Here is a 22,118-nt window from a genome sequence, read left to right as displayed (position 1 = left end):
TAGAAATATGGACTGAGATCGTCTATGATTATTTCAGTACCAGAATAGAATCCGACAGTGCGTTTTCTGCTGCTAATCACATATTGTATGTATCAAAATTAGATCCATTTTAAACGATCACACTATTGATTGCTTATGTTTCTTAAGAGCTCACTTTATTCGGAGAGGTAGTGTGGATGCTTAAACATAACTAAACTTTGTAGTAGCAATATGTATTTTTTTTTGTTTTTAGAATAACTGTATTTTAATGAATTTTTTCAGAATATTTATTATTGCAATAAATGTTTATTTAAAACTTGAATTCAAGTAATTACAGTATTTTTTTTTTCATTACTTTATTAACTGTCATCAAAATTCATTCTGAAAAATGCTTTTTTTTGGAATTTTATTGATGAATTTTATTCATGAATTTCATACATTAATTTTATTTATGTATAGAGGCATACATGAATAAAATTCATGTATGCCTCTATATCACCTGATAATTTACATACATCCCATGCACTTTTCTTCTCTGCCACGTGTCATCTAACATCCATTTATATTTGAACCTTGAACATTATTTTTTTTGTTGGTATGAAAAGCCTAGTAGCTTCTGGGTATACTTCCATGAATGCTTCCCATTTAGAATTTGCTATTGGCAACACCATCAGTTGGCCCCACCCTTACAAAAGTAAAACCTTTTCCCTTTACCCTTGATAGTAGTTGTCATCAATTAAATTTCACATTAGTACATTGTGATCACTGCCAAACAAGTGGATCTTTTACTTGCACACTCTTGATGCATGAAGAATCAATGCTGATAACCAGATCAAGAGTACTGCTTCCTCTTTTTACCTCCTTAACATGTTGCTGTAAAAAACAGTTATCCAAGGAATCTACAAGTCTTGTTAGTGTGTGAGTGACAAACCCCCAAATTCCAGTCAACACCTGGAAAGTTGAAATCCCCCATTAGGAGACATTCTGATTTGCTGGTCAACTATTTCCCTGTGTAGCTGTTTGGAATACTCATCACAGTCATTAGGCCTATACCACACTCCTACTCTCAATTTTGTTTTTCCAGTACTTATATCACACCAAACTGACTCAACATTCCACTTGCCACCCATGTCAATTGGATGCACTGCCTAAGATTTAATATTATTCTCAACTAAGAGCCTAACTCCTCCAATCAAGTCCTGTTTGTCCTACTTGTATATACTGTACTCCGCATATACAAATTCAGTATCATTAAAGTCTGAGTGACATCACGTCTCCACTATTCCTACAATGTCTGCATTCAATGACTTAATCAGTTTTTAAAATTCATCAAATTTATTTACAATGATCATAGCATTAGTGTACATGTAAGTATACATGCACATGTTCTTACTCTTAGTTATCCTAACACAGCCCAGGTATTCACTCGTTCCACAATGACCCATAGCTGGGCCTGAAATACCAGACACCTTGCTTTCCTGGCTGCTGCATGTACCAATAGAAGCAATGCATGAATCGCTTTCACCTCTGCCTGTGGCTGTTGTCAACCTTTTTCATCGTGTACCTCCTCCCCACACTAGTAGTTTTATGACCCACCTAACACTCCCTCGATAGCATGAGCAAATATTCTTGCACCCTCTCTATTTAAGTGTATTCCATCCATGTAGAAGCAGACTTTCCTGTTAACAAGCACAGAGCACGCTGAAAAAAATTCTATTCTATGAGCCTTGCACCATCTCTCCAGGGCCAAAATGATTGACAAGACTCTCACCATATAATCCTGCCTATCGTGTGTGGGCAGAATTACAGACACTTTTAAAATCAATTCGAACTTGCGACTTTTTGCTAACATTGCCCTGTACTTTTTAAGTAAATCCTCTGATCTTACTCTTAATATCATTAGTGCTGTGTACAGCAATATCACCATTTGTGCCCTTAAAAAGTGATATCTGCTCCACAACATCATCTACTTTTGCCCCTGGCAGACATACCTGGTACTATTCCACCTATTCTTCTTGCACAACATATTTGTCATTTTCCTGACAATAGAGTTACTGATAATAACTAGCTTCTGTGGTACCAGTGAATTCTGCCTTCAAGATTGTCACTGTTGTCTGATGCACAAGAGAGCTTGATGGACTCCCCCATTTAAATTCCTTTGAGGGCATCTCTTCAAACTCTCATAGATGACCATCAGAACGCTGAGTTGGCACCTAATTTCTTCACTCCCTGCACCTACACAAAGACATCCTCCTTGGCTAGATCATGTCTTGTTCCAGAAAGGTCTGCAATGCATTGGAGAATTGCCCCTTCAGTTCTTCCCTGAGTCACAGCACTACTGCTACTTTGTGCCCATTACTTTGCTGCTCTAGTTGGGAGTATGGTTTCCATTTAAATACAATTTAATTGACTAACAATGATGATTAATTGACAATACTACACCAAGCTAACATATTTCTAAAAGCAGTGATATGTATTATGCTATGAAACTTGAGATATACATTATGCTATACTTGAGATATACTGTAACGATTACAAGGTTAAATTAGTTACATCCTTGCTAAAAAGTAAAATTCTTGAGCTAAACACAAAAAGATATATGACCAAAAAAGTTATCAGAACCTTCGAGCTAGTTATTTATCACAATTAAAACCCTACTATTCCTCTGCACTACTCGATACATGCTACAATAATTCTGCTAAAACACCAATACAATAGTGGTACAAGTAGTTAGTTAGTTAGTTATTTGGTTTTTAGGAGCATTAGCAACTAAGGCCATATTGCTCCGGGATATGCGGTGGTCATTCCCTGACCTTTCTGCATCCTCCGTATTTGGTGGTGACGGGCTCGAACCCCGGCTAATCAAGAAGCATGTGCTACGCACTGCTGCTCCTTCCCACCTGGCTACGGAGGTGCCAGGTACAAGTAGTGAGTTGTGGTTGGCTAATATGTTGTTTAGTGGCACAAGGGCTGCTAAAGCCATATTGTGCCTGATTCTATTCCGTAGTACAATTACCAGTTAAAATCTGTAAAATAATCCTATCTGCTTTAAGAAATCAAAGAACTCAGCTAGATTTGCATTGTCTCCAGTCAGATGGGGTAATTGTCAAAGGTTCTTGTAGATGTGAAAGCAAAGTGAAAATTGTGTTTCGATAATTATTATAATGATTACAATTTATTAGAATATGCCTGACCATAAGTATAGACTGACAAAATGTACAAATAGGCGGATTTTCCCCCTTCAGTAGATAAATATGGGTTAGATACGTATGCCCAATACGCGTCCTAGCCAGGATCACCTCCTCTTGCCTCTTTGATTGCATGCTTGATGGCCACAACTTAGGTTCCTGTTTAAATTGAGGAAGTTTATTGCCGCACTGAGCCTGCCAGATTTGGAACCATTGCTCTTCACACATGTTTTTTATGACTGATTTGTAGTCTGTATATGGCACTTGTTCCAGTTAGGAGAGCTTGCAGTGTTGTTGTTAATTGGTTTGTAGCTTCTAAGCAACTAAGGCCATTCTGGGTATATGCGGTGGTCATCCCGACCTTTCCGCATCCTACGTATTTGGTGGTCACGGGCTCGAACCCTGGTCTAATCAAAAGCATGTGCTACACACTGCTGCTCCTGTCCACCTGGCTACGGAGGTGCCTGAGCTTGCAGTGATTGGATGTTTAGCGGCTTGATCTGCATATTCATTTCCTTTGATGCCTACATGACCTGGCATCCAACAGAAAGTGACTGATTGGTTTACATTCCTTTGAAAGGGACACAGAAGTAGAAAAGATAGAAGAAACTGCCGCTGCACCCACTGTCGTACTTGTTTTTGAGCCATCGGTATATATTTGAAAACACCGAGAATTTTCTGCTACGTGTGCAGCATAGAGTTTCCTGATGGTGAAGTCTACCGCTTGCTATTTCCCCCATTGTTGGAATGAGAAATCGCAGACCTGTGTATAATCAGACCATGGAGGGTAGTGTGTGTGTGTGTGTGTGTGTGCTCGTTAACTGAAGGATATTACCCATAGCTAAATTCCAGCATTGTGTTAACTGTAGAAACCTTTTCCCAATTGGCTTGTTTTCATTAGGTTTGTTCTGATAAAATGTGGTCCACTGGGGCTCAAATAAGTATGGCAAGATAGGATGAAAGGGAAGACTCCGTATTTTTGCTGCATAGTTGAGGAGCAACATTTTCCTCCGAAGATGGAGTGGAGGTTCATGTGCCTCTATATATAGACTTTGTACAGGGGATGTTCTGAATGCTCCTAAAGCAGTTCGTAGGGCACTGTGATGGATAGTGTTTAGCAGAGTTAGTGCTTATTTGTTTCTTATTTGGTTTTTAGGGCATTAGCAACTAAGGCCATATTGCTCCGGGGATATGCGGTGGTCACTCCCTGACCTTTCCGCATCTGGTGGTGACGGGCTCGAACCCCGGTCTAATCAAGAAGCGTGTGCTATGCACTGCTGATCCTGCCCACCTGGCTACGGAGGCGCCACTGAGTTAGTGCACTTTTTCTGGCAGAGTCATAGATTGGAGCTCCATAATCCAAGCAAGATCAGATTAATACCCTATATAGCTGAAGCAGAGTGTATCGGTCAGCACACGTCAATGAAGATAGTACTCTGAGGTTATTTAATTTTTTGAAGCAAATGGTTCTCTGATATGTGATGTGTTGTAAGAAGTTTAATTTATTGTCCAGGATTCGGCCAAGAAATCTGATACTATTGGAAAGAGGTATGGTGAAATTTTTAAGTTGTAGTTCAGGCTCAGGGTGGATCTTACATTTTTTACAGAAATGAATACAGTTAGATTTTTGTGCTGATAAGCGGTAGCCATTGCGAGACATCCACAGCTCAATTTTTTTAATTGAGATCTGAAACTGTATCTCAATAGAATTCATATAGTCATCTGCATAGTGGTATAATTCTACTGTGCTTGGAATATCATAGATGATATTGTCTATTCTCCTCCTCCCCTATATGAATTCTAGAAAGAGCATTTAGATGACTAACATGAAAGGTTCTGCCCTGTAGAAAGCTCTGAATAAACAAGGGAAGCCTGCCTCGTAGACAAAAGGTGTGAAGATCCCGTAGAATACCGAAACACCATGTTGTATCACAGGCCTTTTCTAAATTGAAACTTACCATAACGAGGTGGTCATTTCTGACAAAAGCATTTCTGATGTTTGATTCTGCTCGGGTCATCATATCTAATGCAGATCTATTTTGCTGAAAGGCATACTGATTTTTGTGTAAGATGTTATGCGACAAAGAAACCAGGTGAGGTGCTCGAGAACCATTTTCTCCAGTGTTTTCCCCAAACAACTAGTTAAGGAAATTGGACGATAATTTCCTGGATTAGAGAGGTCTTTTCCTGGTTTAGGGATGGCTAATACAAGTGAATGTCTCCAAGAGCGAGGATAAACACGTTCCTGAAAATTTCTGTTAAAAAATATTAAGAGTTTGTAAAGCAGTATCATTCAACTGTTTTAGCATAATATAAAATATACCACCAGGGCCAGCTGCACTATTGGGTGCTCTTTTAAGAACTTCCGTTAACTCGGATATTGTAAAAGGCTGATTATATGGAAGAGACATACCAGTGTTGAAATTTAACTTATACCTTTCTGCTACCCCTTTAATTTGTTGGAATGGAGCATCATATGAATTTTCTGCTGAAATTTTTGAAAAAACTTTAGCAAAAGCGTTTGCTATGCCTTTGGGAGAAGACAGTTCCTGTCCATTACAGATCAATATTGGAGAGGATGACAATGGATATTTGCCATTCAGATGTTGGATTTTTCTCCAGATTAATCTAGTATTGGTGTTTTTGGTAATAGTGGAAGCAAACTGTATATCCAGGAATCTTTTTTTTGGCTTTCCTTCTTATTTGTCGAACTTTAGCATTTAGTTTCTTGTAATTTGTAAGGTTAATAATAGTGGGCTACTTGCAGAAAATATTCCAAGCTTCGTTCTTTTCTTTTTTTGCTCTATTACATTCATCATGCCACCAGTAGTTTTTGCACTGCGTGGATGAGTTGACAACGGAGGAATAGCTTTGTCAGCTGCTGCTAATATCCGTTTAGTAATATGGTCATTAGCTCCATCTATTGACTGGTTCAGAATGAAATTTTTATCTAAAACTGTACTTAAGGAAAATTTTATCCAGTTTACCTTTGTAAATTTCCATCTTCTACAAGTTTCCAGAGAGGTGGAGGTAGTTTAGAATTTACAAATAATTGGAAGATGATCGCTGTTGTGGGGATTAGCATAGGCATATGATGCAAGAAAGAAAGCTTATGCAGCATCAGCCAAAAAAAAAAAAAAAAAAAAAAAAACACCCTTCCACTTCACCCCTCTGTTCGTTCAAAATACCTGTCCAGCTGAGCCTTAAAATTATTTAGGCTATCAACTTCCACAACAAGGGATGGAAGTCTGTTCCACCAACCAACTACCAGCTGGCTAAAGGTAAATGTCCGCACATCTATCCTACATCTGTCTTTCCTCAATTTGAATTTATACCCTCTCAGGTGATTATTCTGAGCAATAGGCAGTATCCCATCAGCATTGAGCATGCTCAAACCATTCAAGGCTTTGTACACCTCTATCAGATCACATCGCCGTTGCCTAGTCTCCAGACACTGTAATTTGCAAAACTTAAGCCTTTCTTCGTAAGAGCAACCCTCGTTCCGTTCACTAACCTTGTTGCCCTTCTCTGTACTCGTTCCAGCACCTCTACATCCTTCTTGAAATGAGGCCTCCAGACCTGGATACAGTACTCAAGGTACGGCCTGACCATTGCCTTATACAAGGGAATAATCACCTCCCTATCCCTGCTAGAAAAATTCCTGTATATCATTGATAAGACACCATGAGCTATTCTTGCAGCCCTTCTGCACTGCTCGGAGACCTTCATATCTGCCTGCACAATTACCCCAGGTCCTTTTCATTCTCTACCACTGTCAGTGTAGTACCACACAGTTGATACGTTGCTCTGGGGTTGCTGTTTCCCACATGTAGTATTTTACATTTATCAATGTTAAACTTCATTTGCCACCCCTCAGCCCATCTGCTCAACCTTTCCAGATCCTGTTGCAGCAGTGTACTGTCATTAACAACCCTGCCAACCTTCGTATCGTCTGCAAACTTGGATATTAAGCCTGATATACCATCATCAATATCATTTATAAATACAGAAAACAACAATGGACACAACACTGAACCCGGAGGGACTCCACTAATAACATTAGTCCACGATGAGCAGTGTCCATTAATTACCACTCTGTCTTCTGCCACTCAACCATCCCTTTATCCATAGCAACAATTTGCCACCAATGCCACACTGCTCCAATTTGTGCAGCAGTCTTCCAAGTGCAACAGTATCAAAAGCCTTTCTAAGATCCAAATATATAATATCAAAGTTATTCCATGCATCCAATTCTTTTGTGACTACATCATAGTATCCAATCAAATTGGTCAGGGAAGACCCTCCCTTAACAAAATCATGCTGTGTCTGAGCTATAAATCAATTCTTGTCAAGATGATCCTGCAGTGCTTCTTTAACCAGTGCTTCCATTAATTTTCCTGGAACAGAAGTTAAACTCACAGGTCTATAATTACATGTGTCAGCCTTTGATCCTCCTTTGTAAATTGGGGTTACATTTGCACATCTCCAGTCTGTGGGTACCTCCCCTGAGTCCAAGGAAGTTCTCATAATTATGGCTAACATAATTATTGCTTACTTCCTTTGCTGCCTCCTTTAATATAACTGGATAGATCCCATCCACCCCAGGTGCCTTTCTTGTGTTTATCTTCAACAATTTCTCCTCCACTTTACTCTCAATTATTATAGGATCATCTAGCTCACTGCCAGTGTTTACTTCATCTATGGCATTCCCCTTCCTGAATAACTTCTCATGTGTGAATGTAGATGCAAAATATTGATTTAGTTTGTTAGCTACCTGAGCAGGATCATGAACAGTTGAACCATTGATATCAAGTGGACCAATCTGATTCATCCCCTTCCTTCTAGAGTTTACATAAGTAAAGAACTCCTTGCTGTTTTTCTTTGCATCCCTTGCCAAAGATTTCTCGTAATCTGCCTTCGCCTGCCTAACCTCCTTTGTAACTTGGTTACAGATCAACTTATATCTATCATAGGCTTCTGTGTCACATGTTAATTTATATGTATCCCATGCATTTTTCTTCTCTGCCATATGTCTCATTAGTTCATCTGATATCCATTTAGGCCTGAACCTTGTAAAGCCTAGTAGCTTCCAAGATAAGTTCTTTGAATGCTTCCCATTTTGAGTTTGCTGTTGGTAACATCATCAGTTGGTTCCACTGTATAGAATTTAAATGATAATCAAATCAAGAGTATTATTCCCTCTAGTTGCCTCCCGAACATGCTGATGTAGAAAACAATCATCCAATAAATCCACAAAAGCCTTGCTAGTGTGTGAGTGACCAACCCACAAATTCCAGTCAATATCTGGGAAATTAAAATCTCCCATTATAAGACTCTGATTTACTGGCCCACTCTATTTCCCTGTACAGTTTCTTATTATACTCATCAGAGTCATTAGGCCTATAGCACACTCCTACTCTCAATTTTGATCTCCCAATGCTTATGTCACACCAAACTGACTCGACAATGCACTGTCCAGCAATGTCGACTGGCTTCACTTACTTGGATTTTATGTGTTTCTTAACTAATAGCATAACCCCTCCTCCCTTCCTATCCTGTCTATCCTTTCTGTAGACGTTGTTCTCCCCAAATTACAGTTCTGCATTACTTATATCTGTGTGACACCACATCTCTGATATCCCAACAATATCCGCCTTTGATGCTTTGAGCAATATCTCAAATTCATCAAATTTATTTACCAAACTCCTAGCATTGGTGTACATGCAAGTATACATGAACCTGTTCTTTTTCTTAGCTACCCTAGCACAACCCATGTGTTTACTTGTACCCCAATGACTCCCAGCAGTCTCCGAAATATCCTGCATCTTATTTTCCAAGCTGCTGCTCATTCCAATAGAAGCAGTGCAAGAATCACTTTCACCTCTTCCACTGGCTACTGTTAATCTATTAGTCCTTGTATCCCCCCAATCTAGCAGTTTTCCGACCCACTAACACTGCCTCGATAGCATCAGCAAACATTCTTGCACCCTTTCTATTTTAGTGTATCCCATCCCTGTAGAAGCAGTCTCTCCTGTTAACAAGTACAGACCAGGCTGAAAAAAATTCTACCCCTTGAGCCTTGCACAATCTTTCCAGGGCCGAACTGATCGACCGGGATCTCATCATATACTCCCTCCTATCGTGTCTAGGCAGAATTGCAGACACTTTCAAATTCAGCCCTAATTCACGGCTTTTTTCAACAGTGACCTCTACTTGTTAAGTAATTCCACCGGTCTCCTACTCTTAATATCATTAGTGCCAACGTGTACAACTATGTCACCTAAGGGTACCTTTTGTGCCCTTAAAAGATGATAGCCGCTCTACAACGTCATCAACCTTTGTCCCTGGCAGACATACCCTGGTCCTGTTCCACCTATCCTTTTTACAAAGCATGTTTCCCGTTTCCCTGACAATAGAGTCACCAACAACTACTAGTTCCTTTGGGACCAGTGCATTCTGCCTTGGGGGGTTGCCGCTGTGTTGCGTGATGCCCAAGTGCAAGCTCTGGCGTTGGTGTGGGTGTGAGCTTGATGGGCCCCTCACTTTTAATCCTTCGAGGGCATCCACCCTGTCCTTCAAGCTCTCATATAGGCCCATAACAACGATGAGTTGTCGCCTGATTTCCTTACACTCCTTGCATCGCGCACATACAAAGACATCCCCCATGGCAGTATCATGTCTCGTACCTGACTGCTCCACAAACATCAAGCAAATAGTGCATTTTGTGCATTTATTCTATGATTGATTACCTTTGATTTGATTACCTTTACCTTTGATTGATTCATTCTATTAATATCGAGTGTTATCTACGAAATCCCTTTATATAACTTCCGTATCAAGTTAAGTATTAATTATTTATTTTTGCTAATTATTTATGTTACGTAATCTAAGTCATATGTATATAGTTAAAAGTACAATTTAATTGACAATGAAGTTCAACAAGATTAATAGAATTACTGATTAATTGACAATATTATATTATGTACTATACTATACTAAGCTTATGCTATCTAGTTCGAGATATTTTGTATCGCGTAACAATGGCGGCAATTTACGAACGGTAAATCTACGGACACTTAAGTATCGATTAACTTCCAAATCTCGCTGTCTCAATTCAGAATAAACTAAGGATCCTGACTAGCTACTTACAAAAAATAATTTGATATAACAATTAGTTAATAAATCGGCTAAATATGGTTTAAAAAAAAAAAAAAACCTCTCATTCAACAGAGCTGAAACTTGTAACACATGGATTTGATACCCTTACCGATACTAAGTAATACCTACAAAATCTCTATCTAAGTTAAACTTTAAACTAAGTATCGTAACTAGGAATATAAAGCTACTCTAGAAAATAAGTTAATATGCAAATTTAAGCTAATAAAACAGAAAAAAAACTTCTCTGTTCCAGGAGGGGCAATAAGCTACAATTATTGCCCAATGTATACTTGGGTACAGTATACTTGAGTACAATGTATACTGTACCCAAGTATACATTGGGCAGGATTATCCAACACTGCCCAATGTACACTTGAGTGGGGGAGCAGATAGATAGATCTATGGCAGAAGTATTTCCTGTGGGAAAATGAACATGAGTATGTGCACCGGTGTTCAGCAGAGTTAGATTGTGTTTGTCCAGTAATGTTTCTATTAGCTTCCCTATTTTATCCGTATGGAGACTTCTCCATAATGGGTGGTGTCCATTAAAGTCACCCATCAAATAAATAGGAGGTGGTATCTGGACAAGGAGATCATCAAAGTGTCTGAGTACATACGTTTGGTTTGGTGGAAGATAAACAGAAACATGAGATAAAATTATTCCAATTTCTATTCTTACAGCAACAACTTCTAAATTAGTTTTTAAGGGGATTTGTCTAGACGGATTAGTAATGGATAGCAAAACTGCTACACCACCATGGGCTGAAGTTGCTGCATTCCTGTCACACCTGTACAAAGTATATTTCTTCATTGGGATCACTTGTGGAGTTAAAAATGTTTCCTGTAAACAAGTGCCTGCTGGATTGAAACCTCGGATTAGGTCATAAAGTTCACCTGTATTAGTACGTAGTCCTTGACAATTCCATTGTAAATACACATTAATAATTATTTTTAGTGGCAGGATGATCTGGTTGCTTTTTAGAGGCAGTAGGCTTATAGCGATCTATCTTAATTTTATCTTTTTTAGGAAAGGTAGGCCGTCCAGTGTCCATATCTTCTTCAGCATAAATTTCTAATATAGGTTCTTGTTGAGTTTTGTTATCTGTATCCATTTCTGCAGTATTAATTTGGGTTTTAGTAGAAGATTCAGCTTTTGCCATCCTGGTCTCACTTTGGAACTTGATGCCACTAGTAGAGGGGATGGAAACTGGAATATTACAAGTCTGGTCTCTGTTGTTTTGCCTCAAGGATGCCTGAGGAACTGAAAGTTGACTCTAGCCCATTCAGCAAGTGATATGTTAGGTGGAACTGAGTCATTGCTTTGTGTAGCAACCGAACAATATTTCTTTGTAACATTTGCATATGTACGTGCAGGAGTATCTTTCAGTATTTGTCATTTCGCTTCCTGATAAGTCACTTTATTTTCAACTTTAAATTTCTGTATTTTTTTCCCAAGTTTCCATTACTCGCAATTTTTAGAATATGCAGAATGATCTTCCTTGCAGTTAGGGCAAACTGGAGATGTTGCAATACAATCTGTTTGAGTGTGATCCTGGGATCCACATTTTGGGCATAGTATTTCCTCGACGTGTTGTATGAGAGCATCTGAACCTCTAACACTATAACACCATATTGGATTTTGTATATAGGGGCGGATATGGCAATTTAGATAACCAGCTTTAAGAGTATTTGGTAAGTTTGGAGTATTGAATGTGAATATTACACTATGGGTTGGAACGAGATTGCCATCCCTACAAGTCAGAATTCTCTTAGCTTGTATGACCTTTTGATCTTTAAGTTCTTGTACAAGCTCCTCTTCTGTTACATTCAATAGATCCCACTCAGAGATAACACCTTTGGAATTATTTAGGGTTGTCCTATTGTCCTAAATAGTTCCAAAAGTGTTAGCCTTTGGAACTATTTAGGATTGTGTGGGGAGATATTTTAACAGGGATACCACCAAATGTTGTCATCTTTAACAACAATTCTGAATGTTTCGACTGTGTAGTTTCCACAAGCAAATCCCCTGACTGTAACCTTTTTGACCATTTTAGGAGATCCAGCAGCATTTTCTAGAAATCTCTGTATGATAATGGAGAGAGTTTGCTCACTGGTTGACTAGTTAAGGAATGGATAATCAGGAAAGTTGGATACTCAGGTTGATGTTTGTCTATTTTTAAGCACTTATGTTGTGCACTACCTTCATCAGAATTATACCAATCTATGGTATTTGAGCTTGAAGGCTCTAAGGCTGGATAATTTTCTTTATCCATGTTGGCTCCTTTCCACCCTGGGGGATTAGCTTTTCCACCCAGGTTACCGGCCCCACCATGGGGAGACAGGAGCAGTGCCACTTGGGGCCAAGCGTAGGAGTTAGTAGTTAGTACGGTTAGTATATACAATAAAGAAAAGGGTAAAGGCCTTTTTCTGGCTCTCTTTCTATACTTTTAAAAAGTAAAGCTAATTAACAGAAAGACTTTTAAATCGAAATAAACAAAGAAAAACCCAGTTGCTCTAGAAAAATCACTATGAATTGTAGTAGAAATAAAACAGAAGATCGCTTGGCACCCGGGGGCCTAGTGAGTTGTAACTTACAAAATCACTAGCTAAATTTAAAAATAAGCCAAGGAATGTGACTAGGACTATTTAAACTATTTGTAAAACACAATTCGATATATCAATTTATCAAAAAGACAGTAAAAATTTCCAAAAAAACATATCCATTTGCACAAGCATAAAATCCTGCACAAGTATCACTAAGGAGCTTCCATCTTTAAATAACATTTCTCACCGTGGATTTCGGGATGTTCAACAAATGGCAGTTATATATACAAAAAAGGTTACTGATGTGGCATCTAACCACCATCCTACAAGATCCAATCTACAATTCATATTGGCTTCAAAAGTATTACTTCTGCCTGCACAGGCAGACCCATGATATTTAGACATGCACAGGGGGCTTCTGGCACAGAGTGCAATATTCCTTTGAAGTATTTGGAGAATATGCAATATTACTTTGGGAATATACAATATTCTCAAGGAGGGTTGGCCAAATACTTATGGTCATACAGTGTATATGCCAACTGTAAGTTTCCATATTATTATTTAACATGCACAACATAGAATACAAGAAGACAAAGATCTTGTTTTATAAATTAAAAAATTAAAGGGTTAGACCAGTGGTTTTCAACCTTTTTTTAATAACGGCACCCCTAAGTAATTTATTTTATTTTGTAGCACCCCTACTCGATTTTCTGCCTGTTAGATCCGATTCTCTCTCCCTGTAAAAAAAAGTAAAGTAAAGTGCAGCCATTATCAACCCACTGCAGGATGGAAGCCTCCTCAACAATTCATGTTGAGGGAAATGGACCATAATCTGCCACGCTGGTCCAGTGCGGGTTGGCAGATCGACCGTATTCAGCAGTCAGGGGCTTGAACCCCGGTCTACTCAAAGAGTGTGTGCTACTGCACTCCCGCTCCTGCCCACTCGGCTTTTATTACAATAATATAATTATAAAAATTACATTTCATAATACAAATTATATATATACAGTATATAATTTTATTCCTTATACAGAAGTACTAAGTAAACATCAATTATAGATCACCACAAAATTAAAAAGATACTGTACGCCTTTTTATAATGAAATAAACATAAATTAAAATTAAAAAATAATAATAAGTTTAAGTAACTTAAACCCAAATTATGTGGCACCCCTGTAATGTTGTTGTGGCACCTCGGTTGAAAACCACTGGGTTAGACTATAGGTTTGGATTGCGTATAATCATAATCATATTACATAATTAATAAAATAAACAATACCTCATTTTCTTCAGAGAATAAGGAGCGTTTAAAAGGTGGCTGAGGTGGCTTAAGGCGACTAGCAACACTTTTTGATGTCATCTCGTGAATGTTTCTAAAATAAAGTACAGATATTATCAACAATTAAGAGATTTGTTTACATACAAGAAAATATCAAAAAAATATTTACATAACATAGGAGAAGTGGCATATGTTGTGGGAGTCAGTTTTCCACGGTTATGATGTTTTATTTTGGTCCATAATTAACAACTGCTTATTCTTACTGTGCTAATTAAAGTTTTATCACTTAAAACAGAATTATATATTATAATTTTATTACAATATTTTTTTAAAATAATGTTGATGACTGTGGCATAAATTAAAATTAATTTATTTAATTACATTTTAATATGCTTAATTTGTGTATTAATTTTTTTAATTAATAAAACTTCTCGTAAACTCAGATGCATTTATTTTACAGATTTCTAAATATGTTAATAAGTAGAAGTCAGAAATCAATTTCCTCGAATAGCCATTGAAGTCAAAAATACAGAATTATTCAGAATTGCAGGTCATAAATACTACAGTGGATTTCGTGAGTTGAATGCTGTTACTGACTTTCGTCAGACCATAAGCACTGACTGAAAGTAAACTGCTGAAAACAGCTAGTCAGTAATTCCAAAAATCCAATAGTCAGTAATTCCTTCCAGATTCCAAAAATCTTCAAAATATTTAATTGCTCAGTTCATGCTTTGCATGAACAGCAAACAGATGAGAATTGATGGTTAATTGATTTCTCCATTACTTCACAAAGGGTAGAAGTAAGTGAAATGGTACAACTGGATGGGAGGGATTTGTCACCCTCTTTAGGAACTGGCTGGATATGAGCAAACCTTTGGAATAAGAAAGTGAAAAAACAGGCAACACACAATAGGAGTAAGTTCAGTAGCACAGATTATGAGAATGGAGAAATTATTATTATTATTACTAGCCATATAGTGCAAGGAAGCCTGAGGCTTAAGCTGCACCAGCTAAAAAAAATTTCCAAGTTACCCTGTGAGAGAGAGAGAGAGAGAGAGAGAGAGAGAGAGAGAGAGATTTGATGTTTATTGGCGCATTAGCAACTAAGGCTATAATGCGCCAAATCCAGGTCATGTATAAAAAATTAAAATATTCAGTGACTTAGTTAGGCCACCATGTCGAGATATAACATAGATATTAAAGGTATAAAAGTAAAAAATATATCAGCAAAGCAATAACAATTCAATTTTAAATACGGGTAAAAAGGCTTACTGATTTTAAAAAGCTAAAAACAGCAGACACATTGTCATTGTCAGATAAAATCTGACTGAGTGTATAAGGCTCAGCCAGATGACTAAAATCGGTAAAATAAAAGTAACGTTCATGTCTAAAACGTGGACACTCGGTTAAAATGTGATGTATACTTAAATAGGTGTCACAGTTCTCACACATAGGACAGTCATCTGCCCTCAGCAGAAATGCATGTGTAAGATGACTGTGTCCTATGCAGGGGCGAGCTAGAACAACTTCCTCTCTGCGACTCCTGCGCAGACTAGACTGCCAATGTCGGATTACAGGCTTTATCTGATAAAGCTTGTTTGTGACTTGATCATGCCAAGAATGTTGCCATTGGGACAGTAATTTAGCCTGTATTAACTGCCTGTAGTCTGTATAGGGGACTAACAGGCAATAAGTGTTGTGGGGTTCTGGTGACCTGGCCGCAGCATCTGCCAGTTCATTTCCCACGATCCCAATGTGGCTTGGAATCCAGCAGAAACGAATGTCGAAAGAGCACTCAGACAGGAGAGAGAGAGAGAGAGAGAAGTAGAAGAGAATCACCAAGAAAGATTGATAAAAATCCTTTTGACGAAAGACCACACAAGGCATTAAATGGAATGTACTCGGAATGGTGGGAGGGGGTTTACCAAAATAATTAACACAAGAGTTGGAAAAAAAATAGGATGCTAGCAGGTCAGATTTATCTTTGGTTGAAGTGGCAATAGAAGCATCTGGTTTTGACATAAATGGAAACAGAGATGGGCAAAAGTTGCGGCCAGTAGCTTTGGCACCAAACACGAGAATACTCAGCTACCATTTGAGTTCAAAATCTAGTTTGGACTGATTAATAACTGCTTTACAATTGTTGCAAGCTTGGCTGTAGGCAGAAAATTAACCTGGAGATTTTGAAACAAATCAATTACGATATGCAAAATTCTTCTCTTGATCAGTCTTAGCACATTTACTGGAAAAAGAAGGTTTAGATAAAGGATGAGATTTTAAGTTGGAGTAAGGAATAAATGATTGCATTCCTACAAGAAAAATTTCAGACAATCTGAGCAAACGTTGGCATCAGAAGACTTGAAACTGTAATCCAACCAAGGAAAAGAAGAAAAATCTTGCAGATCATCCCATTTTGCATCCTTGTAATGCCAAACAACACAATGTTGAGAATAGCCACGAGAGAGTCTCCATTGGAGAAGAGACCATCATCAAGTTCTGATCTGAGGTACCTAGAGGACCACTCACCTTGACTGAATACTTAGAAGGGTTGTTTGTGAGAAAAAGATCAAGTGTGCAAGCCTAGTGGTTAGGATTATCTGGAATTCTGGTAGGTAAATGAACAATCTGTGTGCGGTCATTAGTAATTGCAAAAGGCTAAGCATCTTGACCAGCTGGGTCCGTGTGACTAGAAAACAAAGCCAGCTGGAGTTGTGAACATTAAAATCACCAAGGAAAATTACCTCACTGTTAGGAGAGTTGGACTGGAGGAAGTCGAAGAGTTTCAAGTGATTAGTGGATTTATTATTATTATTAGCCATATGGTGCAAGGAAGCCTGAGGCCTATGGTGCACCAGGCAAAAAAAATTTTCCAAGTTACAGAGAGAGAGAGAGAGAGAGAGAATTAGAAAGGAATCACCAAGAAAGAGAAGAATGATGATATCCACCTCAGGACCCTGGGTGTGCCAAGCCCATACTCACCAGATGTGAGCCCCTGGGGTTAATTTAGAGAACAATAGAGGCAATATGAATTTGACAGAATGTGATAGAGAGATTTTAAACCAGAGAAGATTGAAAAGTGGAGATTCCAAATTACTAAGTTTCTGTCAGGGAATATCAGAACAGACACATGCACAACTACCATCTTTGGTGTGAAAGGAATCAGAAAGCAAATAATTTGGACAAATGAGAAGAACAGCAGTTAAATCAACCAATAACTGGGATTCTGCCGAATAAGTACATAGGGTTTGGCAGACTAAGTCAAAATGGACATCGAGATTAGAATTGAGACAATGTATATTTGTGAAATGAACAATGAGGTGTTTGGGAGGTTTAGATCTTTTTTGCAGATAAGTTTGTTCAATTGGTTTGACAATTCATGGTGCAATTAGTAGTAAGAAAAGATTGGGGGGGGGGGGGAAGACATGCTGTATGAAAATTTTTGGATACGGCATACACATGGCAAGAATATACCCAGCTCCTTAACATAACAGTTATTACAGTGCTTCTTTTGGGACGGTACAGCGTACCGGCACCTTTATTAGCAGTGCCCTGTGACATTTGGATTCAGTGCACTTCGAAATTTGTAATATTCCGTAAGTTTTTTTTCACACATTTACTTAATATTCAAATAAGTTTAAAATTATTTGCATTTTTCACTGCCTTTTGTTAAGATATTTTCTATATAAAATTGTATAACCATTTTTATAATTCTGAATTACTTAGATCTCTGTTTAATTATTTTGAATTCCCCATGGAAGTTACATTTAAAATAGTTTCCGTTGAGCGAAGAAAATTTTCATATAGCGGATTAGGAGAGAATTAACTCGGTACGCCCTGTTTGCATTTCTGGCCTTCAGGCAATTAGTGCTGCTGCACGAATTAAGAGAGCTGAAGGGATCATTCTACTACTCAGTGGTACCTGGCAAAACCTATCTGACCACCTGTCATTTTAGGAGAAGTTAGACTTCTCCATATGTGGTACACCACATATGGAGAAGTCACGCTAGTCAACAGTGAGCAGATCAAGGGGTATTCCCAATGGGCACTGGTCCACCTTCTACTGCAGTGGTGTTCAAACTTTTCCTATACAGGGGCCATATTAAAAAAAAAATTCAAAGTAAGATTTCTTTAGTGTGTTACATTTTCCATATCTTGTTGGTTCTAAAAGTAAAATTGAAAATATTCGAAAATTTTACTAAGTACAATGCACAATTACATTTACTGAACAAAACAACCATCCAGCCTTTAATAAAAATTTTTTTGATAATTAACAAAATTTAAAATGCTATTTTAGTTCACTTTCCGGGAGGGCCGTGGGCGATTGATTGATTGTACAGTTGATTCCCAGTGGTGAATCAACTGTAAGCACCCCGTTCAAGAATTAGGAGGGAGTGATTTTCTTTTACCCCAACAAATAATCATCTGTTGTTTCGCAGAATTGTGTTATCCACATTTTTCTGTTTGGTCTTAGTACCTGAATATCCGAATGACATTGAAATTTTGGACAGTTTCAAAAAAAAAAAAAAAAAAAGAAAAGAAAAGAAAAATATCAAATTTAAGAACTAGTAACAATACCGATGACGAGAGAAGGAAAATGAGGACAACAAAGGTATTAAACCTTTTAAACACGAAGTGTTGGCATTTGGTGAGAATGAAGTTAGAAAATTGTCAATCAGGTTACAGTTAAATGAAAGAGATACAATTCGTGGATTTCTGAAATACCTAATTGAAAAGATGGTTTCGGAAGAATTGAAGCATTTAATGGACACCCTGAGTACGATACCAATTTCATCGAGTGAATGTGAACGAGCATTTTCGCAAATGAATCTGATCGCCAGCCTAACCAGAGCTTCGTTGATGACAAAAACAGTTTCTTCACTACTATTTCTTAAAATTGCAGGCCCACCGCTGACCTGCTTCGATCCAGCAAAATATGTCGATTCGTGGCTGCTTCGGAAACGTCATTCAGCAACAGACACACAAAGAGGAAGAAAAGAAGTCGGCATAGGGTGCCGGATGAAAACTTAATAAAAATTTGGAATAATCTACAAAAACTTTATTATGGAATTATTTTTACTTATGTTATTTATTTTTACTTGTTATTTTTAGAGGCCATAGTCTAACGAAGGACCCTTATAATGTCACTCGGTTGTCTGTCTGTCCATCCGTCTGTCACAGCATTGTATCTCTGAACCACTCAACCTATTGACTTGAAATTTTGCATGTGTTTGTACATCATGTGAGCCAACATAACGCCATATTGATCATTGTTGACAAAAATTTGTCTGAGAAATGGGGGGTAATATGTCAACAACTTATAGGCTATTATACACCATTGAAAAGAGCTCAACGAGTAGGTTTAAAATATAATTTTGAAATATTTTTAAAATTAAAATTGGCGGCGCCACACAGGAAAATGTGAGTAATTTTCGTGTGTCCCCCCCTCTATTTACGTCGGTAATGGAGCTAAAAATTTAAAAATCACATTAGTTTTGTGTTATTCGATGCTTATCAAGGGAAAACTATTCCGATTGAAATCTATCATTTACGTTTTGTGTTAAAATTAAAAAAGCAATTTTTTATTGCACTTCGATTCTTTGTACTAAGTAACTCTCTTGTTGATGACAAAAAGGTTGCTAAATAGTCAGTTAATAATTCTATAAAGGTCATTTATAAATTTTGCGACGAGAAGTATTTTTTAACAATTTTCAAAGCTGGAGTTGTCCCGCAAGGAGGTACTCAGAGAGCCAGTGTTGAGGCAGCTGTGATGGGGATCTGCCTATGCCAAGTCTTGCATGGCCCTCACCTGCCAGTCACTTCTCCCACCCCTGTCATTCATAACAACTGGAAAGACTCAAATAGATAACGTTTTCATTAGTTCCTCAGTTTTAGGCCAAGCCGAGGTACTAGAAACTTTTTTCAGTTTCCATAAATTGTAGTTAGTGTAGTATCCCTATTTGAGATACTACACTAACGACCATTCATGACTACAGATCCTTCATCCTGAGTGTGCCTGGCACTCAGTAGTTGACAGATTTATTTACTTATTTTTTTATATACTTGAATAATACATTTATGCTTAATAAACTATGTTAATCTACTAAATTTGTTGTTCTTATTCCAAAAACATTACTACTAAAGTAACAATATCAGGAAAAAAAATTTTAGAGTACTTTTCATATCTTTTTAACTTTTCCTGATAGCTAAGAATGAGTATAGCACCTATTTTTTTACAAAAAAAGCACTGGCAATAACACAGCCCCCCCCCCCCCCCACACACACACTACTGGGACTCCCTTCAGTCACTATCTAGCAGAGTACAGGCAGTGAGTGTAAGGAAGATTAGATCTCGCCATGATGTCTATCATAACCTCAAAAGACATCAATCAGACTGCACGATGGAAGAGATGGGGAAGTGTTGAAGCTTTGCTCTGGACGCTAAATATGGGTATCACCACTTCAAGGCTCCAATAAGTAAAGTGGTGGTATTGCACCAGTTGAGAGTTATCTACCACCTATTATTGCCTGGTAACACAGAGGAGGCAGCATTCCTCCATGTGGAGTGTGCGACACACCATGACCCAACTTACATTGGTTCACACTTGGGTGGTCACATACAGTGTGCTAGGTGCCATATTTCAGGACTTGCACATGGGGGAGGGGGGTTATACCCAGGGTAACTAAGAGTCTTACCATTGTGAAGGTGCAAGCAGAGGATTTGGCTGTCACAGACCACCATGACTTTGCCAAAATTAGGTCCACCTGAATTAGCATTAGCAGAGGCATTTGATGGAAGAAAGCAAGCTTATGCAGCATCAGCCAAAAAAAAAAAAAAAAAAAAAACCCACTTCACCCCTCTGTTCGTTCGAAATACCTGTCCAGCTGAGCCTTAAAACCCGCTGGCTAAAGGCAAATTTCCGCACGTCTATCCAACATCTGTCTTTCCTCAATTTGAATTTATGCCCTCTCAGGTGATTATTCTGAGCAAGAGGAAGAATCCCATCAGCGTTGAGCATGCTCAGACCATTCAAGGCTTTATACACCTCTATCAGATCACCTCGCTGGTGCCTCGTCTCCAGACACTGTAATTTGCAAAACTTAAGCCTTTCTTCGTAAGAGCACCCCTTTGTTCCTGGCGCCTCCGTAGCCAGGTGGGAAGGAGCAGCAGTGCGTAGCACATGCTTCTTGATTAGATCGGGGTTCGAGCCCGTCACCACCAAATACGGAGGATGCGGAAAGGTCAAGGAATGACCACCGCATATCCTGGAGCAATATGGCCTTAGTTGCTAATGCTCCTAAAAAAAAAAAAAAAACCCTTTGTTCCATTCACTAATCTTGTTGCCCTTCTCTGTACTCGTTCCAGCAGCTCTACATCCTTCTTGAAATGAGGCCTCCAGACCTGTATACAGTACTCTAGGTGTGGCCTGACCATTGCCTTATACAAGGGAATAATCACCTCCTTATCCCTGCTGGAAAAATTCCTGTATATCATTGACAATACTCCTTGAGCTACTCTTGCAGCCCGTCTGCACTGCTCAGAGAACTTCATATCTGCCTGCACAACCACCCCAAGTCCCTTTCATTCTCTACCACTGTCAGTGTAGTACCACAGAGTTGATACGTTGCTCTGGGGTTGCTGTTTCCCATGTGTAGTACTTTACATTTGTCAATGTTAAACTTCATTTGCCACCTCTCAGCCCATCTGCTCAACCTTTCCAGATCCTGTTGCAGCAGCATAGTGTCAGTAGTGTCCTTGACAACCCTGCCAACCTTTGTATCGTCTGTAAACTTGGACATTAAGCTTGATATACCATCATCAATATCATTTATAAATACAGAAAACAATAATGGGCCCAACACTGAGCCCTGAGGGACTCCACTAATAACATTAGTCCACGATGAGCAGTGTCCATTGATTACCACTCTGTCTTCTCCACCTCAACCACCCCTTTATCCATAGCAGCAATTTG

The 22,118-nt window shown here is 38.4% G+C and overlaps 1 protein-coding gene across 1 annotated transcript in view; it reads right to left on the bottom strand.

Annotated features, from left to right (window-relative positions):
• LOC150077333 (carboxy-terminal kinesin 2-like) overlaps positions 1-22,118 on the bottom strand; it is a 287,195-nt gene that overhangs the window by 256,049 nt on the left and 9,028 nt on the right. The window contains exon 2 of the mRNA XM_090386031.1: positions 14,149-14,242. Coding sequence (XP_090242157.1) covers positions 14,149-14,229 — 81 coding nt within the window. The 5' untranslated portion in view covers positions 14,230-14,242. The remainder of the gene's footprint in view (positions 1-14,148; positions 14,243-22,118) is intronic.

The sequence above is a fragment of the Mastigoproctus giganteus genome, chromosome 12 (assembly GCF_048544385.1).
Source record: "Mastigoproctus giganteus isolate SK-2022 chromosome 12, ASM4854438v1, whole genome shotgun sequence".
NCBI lineage: Eukaryota > Metazoa > Arthropoda > Arachnida > Uropygi > Thelyphonidae > Mastigoproctus > Mastigoproctus giganteus.
Note: the sequence above shows the minus strand (reverse complement) of the source record. Positions and strands in the feature narration are given on the sequence as shown.